The 12,544-nt window shown below is 39.1% G+C and overlaps 2 protein-coding genes and 1 long non-coding RNA gene across 7 annotated transcripts; 1 reads left to right on the top strand and 2 right to left on the bottom strand.

The window, feature by feature from the left end:
- Positions 1–1,662: 1,662 nt before the first annotated feature.
- Positions 1,663–4,685, bottom strand: LOC136247583 (uncharacterized). Of its 2 annotated transcripts, XM_066039344.1 has the most exons (4): positions 3,557–4,685; positions 3,076–3,265; positions 2,920–3,021; positions 1,663–2,860 (listed from the first exon to the last, which is right to left on the bottom strand). In XM_066039344.1, the coding sequence occupies exons 2-4, from the start codon at positions 3,151–3,153 to the stop codon at positions 2,156–2,158; spliced, it is 885 nt and encodes a 294-aa protein (XP_065895416.1). In that variant the 5' UTR covers positions 3,154–3,265; positions 3,557–4,685; the 3' UTR covers positions 1,663–2,155. The 2 variants fall into 2 exon arrangements, with proteins under 2 accessions (XP_065895416.1, XP_065895417.1); XM_066039345.1 differs by having other exon boundaries at positions 3,076–4,685.
- Positions 1,760–5,346, top strand: LOC136247584 (uncharacterized). Of its 4 annotated transcripts, XR_010697661.1 has the most exons (7): positions 1,760–1,896; positions 2,203–2,851; positions 2,942–3,208; positions 3,348–3,545; positions 3,621–3,786; positions 4,190–4,333; positions 4,521–5,346. It is a non-coding gene; the product is annotated as an uncharacterized lncRNA (long non-coding RNA). The 4 variants fall into 4 exon arrangements; XR_010697660.1 differs by lacking the exon at positions 2,942–3,208 and having other exon boundaries at positions 4,804–5,346; XR_010697658.1 differs by lacking the exon at positions 2,942–3,208.
- Positions 5,347–6,999: 1,653 nt separating this feature from the next.
- On the bottom strand, positions 7,000–9,068 carry LOC136248209 (cytochrome c oxidase subunit 3-like). Its single transcript, XM_066040020.1, is given in 3 exon segments — positions 7,000–7,220; positions 8,677–9,013; positions 9,015–9,068. Coding segments are annotated over 3 exon segments (612 nt in total).
- Positions 9,069–12,544: the final 3,476 nt, after the last annotated feature.

Here is a 12,544-nt window from a genome sequence, read left to right as displayed (position 1 = left end):
CACGCCTACAGGGTAAACCCCTTGGAAGAATGAGTTGAAAATTTATATGTAGATGGAGTAACCATCGTAGGAGTACCTTTTTGTGGTTTGAAAGGAATCGATATAAAGACCATGGAGACATAGGCGGCGGAAAGGGGGGTCTAGGCCCCCTCTCGGTCTGCTGAGGGGGGGCTTAGCCCCCCCTCAGAATGATATCGCACCGAAATTACCTTTCTTGGAGTGGGGCTGAAAACCGTGATAAAGATCGAGATACTCTAATAGAGCAGTCACTCTTATAAAGTAGTCAGTGTGTAGCGAGCTATGTAAGGATTTTTATGTAGTTTATCAGCTAGAAATGGTAGCTGGTGAGGTGGAAAGCTCTTGTCAGTTGGCTGTGACCTTTTATTATTATTATTATTTATTTATTTTTTTTTTTTGGTCTCACCTTACCAAACTATAGAAATAAGTCTGGGTCAGTCCAGCCCCCCCCCTCATATCAACTACTTCCTCCGCCGCTGCATGGAAATATGACACAAAACCCAACCTGTGTCAAAATTACGCGATCGATTTTTATGAATAAAAAACTATTAGTTTTCACGTCTACCAGGCAAACCGCTTAGAGCAATGAGCTGAAAATCAGTATGTAGCTGGAATAATCATCATAGAAAGTCCTTGCAGTAGTACAGAAGAATCTGATTACAAACCACTGAGCTATGATTCGAAAGGCAACTACGTGTAGCAAATGCGAGATCGAGATACTCTAATAGAACAGTCACCCTAATAGAGCATTCAGCTACGTTTATAACTTACTCCATTATAGAATTATATTACATTGCAAGTTATTCGGTAGGGAATGCAGCTATAAACAATTAATCTGATAGACAATTCAGCTACAAACAGTTAATCTGATAGACAATTCAGCTACAGGCAAGTCACCATGTAGAGAGTTCACCTATAAACAAGTCACCCTATAGAGAGATCAGCTAGAAGAAGTAACCTTGTAGAGAGTTCAGCTACAAAGAAACTACCATGTAGAGAGTTCAGCTAGAAGAAGTCACCTTGTAGAGAGTTCAACTACAAAGAAACCACCATTTAGAGAGTTCAGTTACGAACAGATCACCCTGTAGAGAGTTCAGCTATAGATACAAGTCATCCTGTACAGAGTTCAGCTGCAAACAAATCACCCTGTAGAGAGTTCAGTTACGAACAGATCACCCTGTAGAGAGTTTAGCTACAAACAATTCACCCTGTAGAAAGATCAGCTAGAAGAAGGTACCTTGTAGAGAGTTCAGCTACAAAGAAACCATCATGTAGAGAGTTCAGCTGCAATCAAATCACCCTGTAGAGAGTTCAACTAGAAGAAGTCACATTGTAGAGAGTTCAGCTACAAAGAAACTACCACGTAGAGAGTTCAGCTGCAAACAAATCACCCTGTAGAGAATTCAGCTACAAACAAATCGCCCTGTAGAAAGATCAGCTAGAAGAAGTTACCTTGTAGAGAGTTCAGCTACAAACAAATCACCCTGTGACCCGGTCTACGAAAAGGGCTCTTATCGCCCAAATTTTGGAAACTGACTTTTTTGGCTAAAAACAGTTATAAGGTAAGTATAAACTCAGTTGCAAAGTTTCAGCGCTCTGCAGCAATCCATTCATCAATTATTCACGGATCATGAATTCGTCCGATTCCGTCAAAGTTGAACAAGCATGAATTCCAGTGAATTAAATGAAACACCGCTTTTTATCGCATACTTATTGTAAACAAACAGCTGGACAAATCGCGACAAATCTTTTCCCGGTTATGCTTATTAACGTTAGTATAATATCGTGTATGCTTGTGGTGTGAAAAGAAAGAAACTAGAAGCTATGACATGCCACTGAAACTGCTTAGAACAACGCAGTACTGGAATGATCGTGAAGGTGAGGAAGAACGTTGACACATTCGTGATGTAAGGTACGCAAAATGTTAGCTAGGAGTCCCTTTTAGTGGGCACGTGGTTGGGCCGTCTTCAAACACATCCTAAAAGCTGCCCTTTCTAGCATTCACGGGACTGTTTCATGCTTGTTTTAGCGGAATCCATAGTTTCTTGGACTACTCAAGCTAAACGTAACTTGTGTTCTAGTTAATGCCAATCCATGTTAAAATTGTATAATGCTTATAACTTAAATGTGTGAAAGTTTAAATGCCTGCAGGCCTTGGACATACACTGTCTCTCTTTTCTGCAGGGCAGAATTCTCTTATCTTTTCAAAAAGATACGTCTGTCGTTCTGTGGAGAGGCCAGGAGGTGTTAGCAATGGGGGTAATTGTTGAGGAGAAATCTCAGAAGAACTATCTTTCAGGAGCATGATCTCCCTTTCAGTAGAATTACTAGTGTCTTCCACAAACACTGATCCAGGTGCATCAGCAGTAAAGCGGAAGTGGTGCATATGACTAATGCCCTTCAAAGCAGTCTTAATGGTATACTGCTCAAAAAATCCACTCCAATTATACATGGGGACAAATACAGTACCATCCAATGAACCAATCAATTGTGGAACATTGACGCAAGATGACCGGCTCACACAATTGGCAATATCATCCAAGTCTCCCACTTTTGTACGCCGGAATTTCTGCTTCATCAAGCCAAAACACCAGTCGGGAGCAAACTTCGTATGCCCCACTGGAAGGAAAGATATTTTTATCTCGTTATGTAGACCGATCAGCACCCTCCACATCAGGTAATACATCATAAACCTGTTCTTATTTTGTCCAGCACAGTTATCAGCGTGGAGGTGTGCTGATGTTTCACCAAGCCCGTGAGCCTCAAAGAAGTGATGGAGCATTGATACAATGGAGTTAGCCCCCTTGCCAATATTAAAGGCTTCATCAATGAGGTATGTTACCTAAAAGTATAGTACCAGGTAATTATGAGGATGTACGCATCATATACAATCATATTTACCTGCCTTGGTATTGCTTCACAGCAAATGCCAAAAATACCGCACTTCCGTGGTGTCAAAAAATAGATGGGCCCTGGCTGAAAAGGATCACTAGGGTAGTGAACCTGTTTCAACAAATTATAACTTGGTTATCTATCTTATCGCACATTTTTATGTACCTGCTGGGCTATATCAAAGCTGTAATGAACAGTGATTTGGTGGCAAGTGAGATGCTGGTGAAGGGGGCTGGAACTCATCTGACACAGTAAAGGTAGACTTCAGTTTCTCTCGACTTAACTTGCAGGCTTCCCGGTAAGTAGACCTCTCGAGTGACACTGCCTCTAAATGTGTCTTAGCTTCGTCAATGATCTAAAAACAGGACAATACATTAGAGATGTAACAAAAATGATAGTCTTTTTGTATTATGAACATTTTTTATTTCACATTACAGACAAAAATGACTACTTGAACTTGGAACATAATGGGCAGATACTAAGACATCCTTTGGTATAGGGAAATTGTGAAGGATTTTGTAATTGAGCGTGACAGAGAATTACTGAACGTACAGTGAAAGTAAAAGAATAGTGGCACAGAACAAATACATCAGCTGGTTGTATTAGTTTTTAACTACGATACAATACCACACAAAGTAAGTTGTGCCTTTTCCTTCTGTTGGTCTGATGTATTAGCCATCTTTGTAATTGCCATGCTATTCTGTTGGCAGGTCCAACAGAGATCAGTTCGGGGTCTTCCAATCACCACATGCCGCAACTGTAGACGCCAGTATCTACAAAAGGTTCTATAGGACACAGGCTGCAGCTCACTGTCTTCACTTTGCCCACAAGCTACAACATACTGGTTGTAAATTTTCTGGAAAAGATACACATGCAGTAAGTATGTTGTTGTATTCCATGGAAATGAGACTAGTGCCTTCAGTATGATTAAAGTGTACAAAGTGTGAGTAGACAGGAGGATTTTTCTATGGGAAGAGGGAATTTTATCCCGCCCTGGAAATAATTTTGCCTCCTTGAATTATGCCTCAACTGGCTCAATGATGAAAATTAATAAATTTTAATAATGATAATTCTGTTAACTAAATTTTGGATGACTGAAGTTCTGCCTCTTCCCCCCCATGTACTTCAAAAACCAGGAATAGCCCTTCCTAAATTTATTGTCTAGGAAAATCCCTGGTAGATTTAAACAGGAGCCCATAAGCAGGTGTAACGGTGCTTATGGGTTCCTGATTTAGCCACATTAAACAACATTTCGATGTAGTTGTATTGTTTCACTTAGAGTGATATCACCTGTTTACTATCTGATGTTGGGAGTGCTGAAACATCATCTCTCTTGAATCCAGGAATGCGGCCTGGTAAAAGGATGGCATGCTTTTCAGCATGGTTTTCAATGAACTTCAAGATGTTTGTGATCCTGGCGAAAGTAAGTGCATTGTGAGGACGATTTTTGGTATTGCCATGTTCCCGTTCCACCAAACCATTTTCTAAAAAATGTTCTTTGATATTGTGTACCTTTCTTTTGCCAACACTATGTAAGAAATTGTAAGTATTTTGGCACACCTGGTATCCTTTGTGCATGTATTGAATAGTTGTTCTTTGCCTTTTGGCAGGCCTATGCCCACTACGCACCCCAACGTCATCATCTTCGCACACAGTAGCTGCAATTGATCCAATTAATGCCATGTCCAGTAACTCCTTGGAGAGGAAAAGGGCCTGGGCCCTATACTGCTGATAGTATTCTGATGAGAACATACTGCTACAAGGTCCTCCACCAGCAAGTTGTAAGAACAAATTCTTCACATATGACCGGCTCAGCTTCCCTTTCCACTTCACCATGTTTGATTCTAGCAAGGGTGGCAGCTGACAAACGTTTATAAGATGGTTTCTTCCTAGATGGAGTAGCAGCATCTGACTGTAGCTGTGAAGTGGTAGCCCTTGACTGCAAACTTGTAACCCGTGGCTGTGAACTGGTTACCCGAGATGTTGGAGTGGAAGCCCGTGATGTAGGAGTGGAAGTCCGAGACGTTGGAGTCGTAGCCGGTGACATTGCATTAGTAGCCAGTGATGTTGCACTGGTACCCCGTGAGTTGGGAGTACAAACACTTAACTGTGGAGAACTCTCTAGAAGTGGACTCAGAATTCCAAGCGTTATTGTGGATTCTTCTACAAGAGTTAAAACTAAGTTTATATCCTCAAGTCTACATTTACCTTCATCCTGAATACTGTCATCAATACCAGCAGATGGCTGTGATTCATAGTCTATAAAAAGTCCACCATTTATATGTTTTAATTGTTATTGAATGCATTAGTAACCTTCATAACTGTCTACATAGTTTGTAAGCTGTTGTTCTGCATAAGAAAAAAAAGATAGTAGTATGTGTGATGTGTATTTTTATTTAACCGTTCATTTATTAGTGTTATTAATTATTACCTTCATTTCTGTGGTCGCATTCCTCTTCGCTTTCGTCATCACTTCTGTGGTCGTCTTCGTCATCGTCATCAGTTGGGGCATCGAAGTAGTCGCTAATAAGCGCCTCTACTTGGTTGCTCTCAACTCCATCCCAGTAATAACTGACGCCTTCTCCGGTGAGAAAGTTAAGAGCAGAGAGAACTCTATCTTTACTGGACATTTCGCGCAGATATAGCCCGCTAAAATTTGCAGCTGTGTTGACAAAGTGGTGATTTGTAAAGGTCCGTTTTTGCAACGCGAAGAGGAGATACAGGGTCGGAGAGAATGAGTAATAAGTCATCTTCAAGATACGTTGTGAAGCTGAAACTTTGTGGGAGAGTGCAGAAAGGGTATGTCTATATATACATGCAATAATCTCGTGTTGCCCTAAATACTTCTTCATGCCTCCTGAAAAATATTTGATTCGGCGATAAGAGCCCTTTTCGTAGACCGGGTCACAACCCTGTAGAGAGTTCAGCTAGAAACAGTCATCCTGTAGAGAGATCAGCTAGAAGGATCACCTTGTAGAGAGTTCAGCTACAAACAAATCACCTGTAGAGAGTTCAGCTAGAAGAAGTCACCTTGTAGAGAGTTCAGCTACAAAGAAATCACCATGTAGAGAGTTCAGCTGCAAACAAATCACCTGTAGAGAGTTCAACTAGAAACAAGTCACCCTGTAGAGAGATAAGCTAGAAGAAGTCACATTGTAGAGAGTTCAGCTACAAAGAAACTACCATGTAGAGAGTTCAGCTGCAAACAAATCACCCTGTAGAGAATTCAGCTACAAACAAATCACCCTGTAGAAAGATCAGCTAGAAGAAGTTACCTTGTAGAGAGTTCAGCTACAAACAAGTCACCCTGTAGAGAGTTCAGCTAGAAGAAGTTACATTGTAGAGAGTTCAGCTACAAAGAAACTACCATGTAGAGAGTTCAGCTGCAAACAAATTGCCCTGTAGAGAATTCAGCTACAAACAAATTACCCCGTAGAAAGATCAGCTAGAAGAAGTTACCTTGTAGAGAGTTCAGCTACAAACAAATCACCCTGTAGAGAGTTCAGCTAGAAACAAGTCATCCTGTAGAGAGATCAGCTAGAAGGATCACATTGTAGAGTGTTCAGCTACAAACAAATCACCCTGCAGATACATGTAGTTCAGCTACAAACAAGTCATCCTGTAGAGAGATCAGCTAGAAGGATCACCCTATAGTGAGTTCAGCTACAAAAACAAATCATCCTTTAGAGACAAAGTAACCCTGTAGAGAAACAGATCACCTTGCAGAGAGTTCAGCTACAAACAAAATCACCCTGTAGAGAGTTCAATTTCAAACAAATCAACCTGTAGAGAGTTCAACTACAAACAGATAACCCTGCAGAGAGTTCAGCTAGAAACAAGTCACCCTGTAGAGAGAATCCTGTAGAGAGTTCATCTACAAGCAAATCACCCTGTAGAGTTCAGCTACATTTCAAGTCACCCATGTAGAGAGATCAGCTGTAAACCAGTTATCTGTAGGGAATAATTTCACATGTAATAAATGTATGGATTATATATATAATTTGTACATTTACTGATAAAATTAAATCTCCTTCATCTTTTTCTTCTACCTGTGGTAAAGAAAAAAAGATACAGTAGGTTTAAAAAGCCCTAAAGCCAGTCTATAGTTGTTAGAAAGAAAGTTGAGCCATATACAGAATCCGATATAATAAATGGCGCCACATAATACTCAATTCCTTGCAACCCAGTGAATAACAAACCCAATCCGACAGTATATCCTAAAGCCTTTAGTGCTAACATTCGATCTCCCTTTGTAATACTATGATGCGCCCAAGTCACCATAGCCCCAGAACTTAATAAAATTGCAGTATCATGTACCACGGTAGTGGTACATAATAGGGATCAGGCAGAAATTTTTCAAAACACTCTAATAGAACGCACGCCAAAAGCAGCCTTCCGGGCTTTAAATTTTATTTCTAAAACATTCTAGACCTTTCTTTTGTGTTTACAACACTAGCCAACAAGTATTAAAAGTAAGGGAAATGGTTTTAGGTGTTTTTTAAAATTTTGAAAATGGTTAGATTCTCCATCTTCTTCTTTCTTTCTTCTTTCTTTCTTGTTCGCGCGCCTACAGCTCGTAGGAAGTAGATATCAGCCCTAAAAACGTATGGCGTATTTAAAAACATTCGTACCCAGGTCTGTGTGGTATTAAAATCTTCCCTCTCTAATACGATTGCGAGATATAGAGCAAGAATCACTCTTCGAGACGCCATTCGATCGAGAAGCCATACAGATGATAATATAGAATTGTTTAAAATTCCATTGCTTTAGCTCACAGGACTAAAATGCATCAAGTTGTATCACACTAAACATTAAACATAACTATTGTTCACTGAAACTCGGGTTTTAGACTTCCTTCATTACGAGACAGTGAAGGGGGTGTGGCCCGCACCTCGTCACTTAAACTATTACTGTACGCCTTTCGTGTATACTTTCTATTATATTCTTCAGCTGTTTACCAGCTAAGAGTCGACATAACAAGGCTTGTAAGCTATTGGAACACACTGGTAAATTTCGAATTGAAAAGGGGTGTGTCCCTTCCGTACGCGATTGAAAAATAAAAAGCGGGATACTCCGTATACTCAGCACTTTAATTGGAGTCGACCACGTTTTGTCAAGCGTGTGTTTTACTCGTGTTGAGATTTCGCACCGCTTCGTTGCAGTAAACGGTCACACTAGTGGATTTATCTACTCGTCAAAGGAAAGTGGTATTGTTTACTGTATTGTTAACTGTATTGTTAACTAATTGTTTATTAAACTTATTTATGTAATTGTTTATTGCCAGTTGATATTACAATGGGTTTCTTTATTAAACAATCATGTACTGTTGAACGTATATTTAAGAAGTAGTCCATGTGCATGGACATGAAAAAAATCATGAAACTAGTGGGGCAAAAAAATTATTAATTTTCAACAAGTAGAATAGGGATCAAAGATTTGATTTTGAAAAAAACTGCGTAAACAAGAAGTAATAGGGATGATAATCCACAAAATTCTATGCATCATCAGTTCAAAGCAAGTTATTTGAATAGTGTACACTCAATTTGCGATTCCTATTTCAACTTGTGGTTAAATTTTGTTAAAATGTTGAAATAGGAATCGCAAATTGAGTGTACACTATTCAAATAACTTGCTTTGAACTGATGATGCATAGAATTTTGTGGATTATCATCCCTATTACTTCTTGTTTACGCAGTTTTTTTCAAAATCAAATCTTTGATCCCTATTCTACTTGTTGAAAATTAAAAATTTTTTTGTCCCACTAGTTCAATAAAGGAATGGCCTTAAAATTCAAAGGATCAACTCCCGTAGGTGGTCGAACACCTCCAACTTCTATTACAGCACTTAAACTACTACGGAAAAATGCCCCCCCCCCCCTAAAAAATAATAAACAAACTTCTGAAAAAACCATCCCATACTTTATCCCCCACTTAACCACCAAGGTATGTTTCCCTTGATATGTTGACTCTCTTATTACATCCCGCCACCAAACAATCATTATAAATACTATTATACTTAATCCCACTACTAATCCCTCTATTAGATTATAATGAAAATAGATTACCACCCCCAATACTGTAAAAAAAATACCCAAACCCCCCCCCAATAAATGGTCAAGGACTTGGGTCTACTAAATGATATGGCCTATAATATTTCATTCTAAATTCTTCACAAAATATGATTTTAATCCTGATTCCAAAATTAAATATAAATTTTATTTTTGGAACAAATACAAAAAGAAGTGAAATCTAATCCAAAACAGCCAAGCTGTAAAAAAAGAGTGCAGCCCTCAGAAAGGCTATGGTGAAAAAAGATGTGAAATCCAAGGTGGCGGCCAAGAAATGGCTGTGATGGTAGGTTAATGGTAAAAATTTTAATAACAACAATTCAGGTGAATTTTGTGCCAAGACTAAGCGGCACTAAATTCACCTGAATTGTCGTTATTAAAATCTTTACCATTAACCTACCATCAAAGCCATTTCTTGGCTGCCACCTTGGATTTCACATCTTTTTTCACCATAGCCTTTCTGAGGGCCGCACTCTTTTTTTACAGCTTGGCTGTTTTGAATTAGATATCTTCTTCTCCTTCATATTGTACATTGTACCCCTCTTCTGTACCTACAACTTTGCTTAAAATTTTACCACAATACCACTGTTCAATTCCATTCTCATCCCGCCACTTGTGCTTGATATTCTTACCGACAAGGGATTCTTGTGCATAGTTAGCCTTTCCTTGCACTGGCCTTTCATCATTTATCAGCTTTGTAAGATTTTCAATCAGCTTACCAGCTGAATACTGTTTTCCATTTTTGGAAAACAGAAACAGGTCTTTGTCAGCAAAGCTTTTCTGGTCCAAAACTTGTTTTCTAAAGTTCAGTTGTGTCTTGAGTGCAGTGACCTTGGCTGTGTTAGATTTCTGCTTGGCTACCCCACTAGTGATTTCTTCCTTAGTTTGCTACAAACCATAACGAATTATATCTTCTGTTAACTTTTCTTTTTGTTTCAATCCTCACTTACAGGCAGCATCCAAGGCACATTGCTTTTCATAAAGTGCTTTGATACGTCCTCCTGTCTTTGTTGCTTAAAACGCTTCTTAAACTCTGAAGCTTTTTTTCTGGCTGTCTGAAGCAGATGCTCTACTTCTTCTTCCAATTTTGAATTAAGCCATTTCATTGTTTTATTACTGGAAATAACACCATTGCTTCTAAAGACATTGTAGTGGCATTTGGCTTCTCACATAATAGACAATCAAGTTTGCCAAAATCTCGCTCGCTCACTACATTGGTTTTAGGCACTGATGTAGTCTCAACAGTAAGCTGAGTACTAGGAACATAATGTACACCACCAGGCAAATGGTCTTGTACCAATCAGGAGAGCAGAGCTGAAAAGGCATGACACAATACCTCTAGCACTTCTTGAGTAGTGGAATCATACTCAGTGGGTACTATCAAACGATTCCAAATCTCATCCTTCTTTGGTGGGTAATCTGTGTATAGCTCAACATGCCCCTGTAATAATACACTCGCATCTTGTGACCATATAACAAGCTTTGTTATTAAAGTATTGAAGTACGAGTTCATTTCCAGAATGGTCACATTTGAACATTCAAGAACACGCCAAAGTGGACCAGTTATAACCTTGTTAATCAGCCCCAATGCACGACATCCAGCTACAAGTTCAGGAACTTGTATATCACTGTACACAGCCTTAAGCAATTGAATAGGAGTCTGCCACACCTCTTTGAAAAAATATGCAACATATTCAGCAATGTAATATAAAGCTCCAGCATCATAAAATACAATGTTGAAACGATTACCTCGGAAAGAAACCAAAGGATTCTTCTTTATTCCTTTTGATGCCAAAAACACGGAAAATGGTTGATATACATCGCTCTGTTCACTTGCATGTTTACAGAGGGCCTTACATGCTATTCTGACAAGGCAATTGATACCAGATTCAGATCTTCTAAAGGCATTTGAAAGAGGTGCTGCACCAACACTTTCTTCAAAGTATGTCTGCTCCCACTGCAGCAAGGTAGATGATGCTGTATCTGCCATTCCCACAAGCAGATGTAAACCACAAAAGAAGTTGTTCAGTGTGCTAATGCTCTGCTGCTCATCAGTGCTCATTTCAGTCCAGTTATCAATCACACTCGGCAAAACTTCTACACGATACCCTTCCAGCAAAGCATTAAAGTTTTTCTCAACAACGTGCTGATCTGACATTGTGTTCTTGATTTTTAACAAGATGATATTACCTGACCCTGATTGTGCTACTAATTCCACGTCAGACAAAATTTGCTGAAAAATACTCAATACCTGAGTAGCTGTTCCGTTGAGCATTTCTGCTAAACCGAGAGGGTATGTAGTGTCTGAAGTAGACTCTTGAAAAGAATAGTAATGCTGACCAAACTTAGAGGTCCTGTCACTATCGAGAGTGAGATTACCTCCTTTCTGTAACTCTTCACTCAACTGTTGGCAAGCTAATCCTTTCATTTCAGTATACATTCAAGTAAGAGTTGAAATCTGCAGCAATTCTTTAATTTCAAAAGCTGTAACATGTTTAAGAACACACCTGATGACAGGGTCAACATTTTTGATCCCAAAATTTAGGCTCAGAAGTTCAATGCAACACTGTCTAACATTGTCTAAATATTTCTTTGGTGTTCTTTTGACTCAAACATATGAGATTCTAGCTCTTGTAGTCTCTTGAGCATACAAAAATATTTGTTCTCTGAATCATGTAATGACCCTTTGAACGTTTCTACCTCTTTGTTAAGGTCTTTAGCAACCACCTGTAAATGATCACATTTCTGAGTGATGGTGTCATACTGATTTTTGGCAATAGATCTATTCTGATAAGATCCAACATGTGCTTTAGCCTGATCTAAACTAAGGTATAGTTTCTCCTGATCTTTAATCTGCTCTTTTAATTCGACAATCTTTTCATCTCTGTGTTTCAACTTCTTATTGGTGTTACACACACTCAACTTGCTTAAGTTTGCAGTGAGATCATCTGTTTTTGCTACTTCCTGCTCTAATTCATTTTGAACTTTCGACAGTTCACAAGCTAGTGCTTTATTAACAGTTGTTAATACCTCGGAATCATACCTGTCATCACACGTCTTCACTTTTGGTAAGGTTCTCTGATTGGTGCTAGTTAAAGAATTACTGTGAACTTCACCATCTGCTTCAAGAGAGCTATAGGACTCATCATTGTGCTCTGCGGTTGTAATGAATGGCTTATTTGTTAGTAAATTTACATCATCATTATGGTGGTTTCGTTTCAACTGCTTCACTTTACTTTCTATCCTGTATATAGATGATTTCATCACTGCTAATGATGGCAAGGTGGATCTTGGACACAACGCAGTCATCCAAGCATGGAAATTATTCCAAGAGAAGTTATTACTTTTCCGAAACTGATTCAGCTCGAGTACAACACCTTTAGTAATTCTTCTTTGATCAACAATTGGCATCAATGCAATTGTATTAAATGCCAGCATCTCCCCATACAGGCCAATCTCTTTACAAAGTGGTCCAGGGCTACTGACATCCACGCTGTGAGAAAAAGCATGCAAGCTGCAGTTACACTTACTGTAGTGCTAGCAATAGGCAAGCAAATTGCAAAGGTC

Source organism: Dysidea avara, chromosome 2 (assembly GCF_963678975.1).
Source record: "Dysidea avara chromosome 2, odDysAvar1.4, whole genome shotgun sequence".
Lineage (NCBI taxonomy): Eukaryota > Metazoa > Porifera > Demospongiae > Dictyoceratida > Dysideidae > Dysidea > Dysidea avara.
The sequence above is the reverse complement of the archived record's forward strand: the minus strand, read 5'-3'. Positions and strand labels throughout refer to the sequence as shown.

Excerpts from the sequence above, each read along its gene's own strand:
- LOC136247583 (XM_066039345.1), bottom strand. The coding sequence starts at position 3,153 with ATGAGTTCCAGCCCCCTTCACCAGCATCTCACTTGCCACCAAATCACT. Across the intron at positions 3,022-3,075 it reads GCTTTGATATAGCCCAGCAG|GTTCACTACCCTAGTGATCC; the intron begins GTACATAAAAAT and ends TTGTTGAAACAG. Across the intron at positions 2,861-2,919 it reads GTGAAGCAATACCAAGGCAG|GTAACATACCTCATTGATGA; the intron begins GTAAATATGATT and ends CTATACTTTTAG.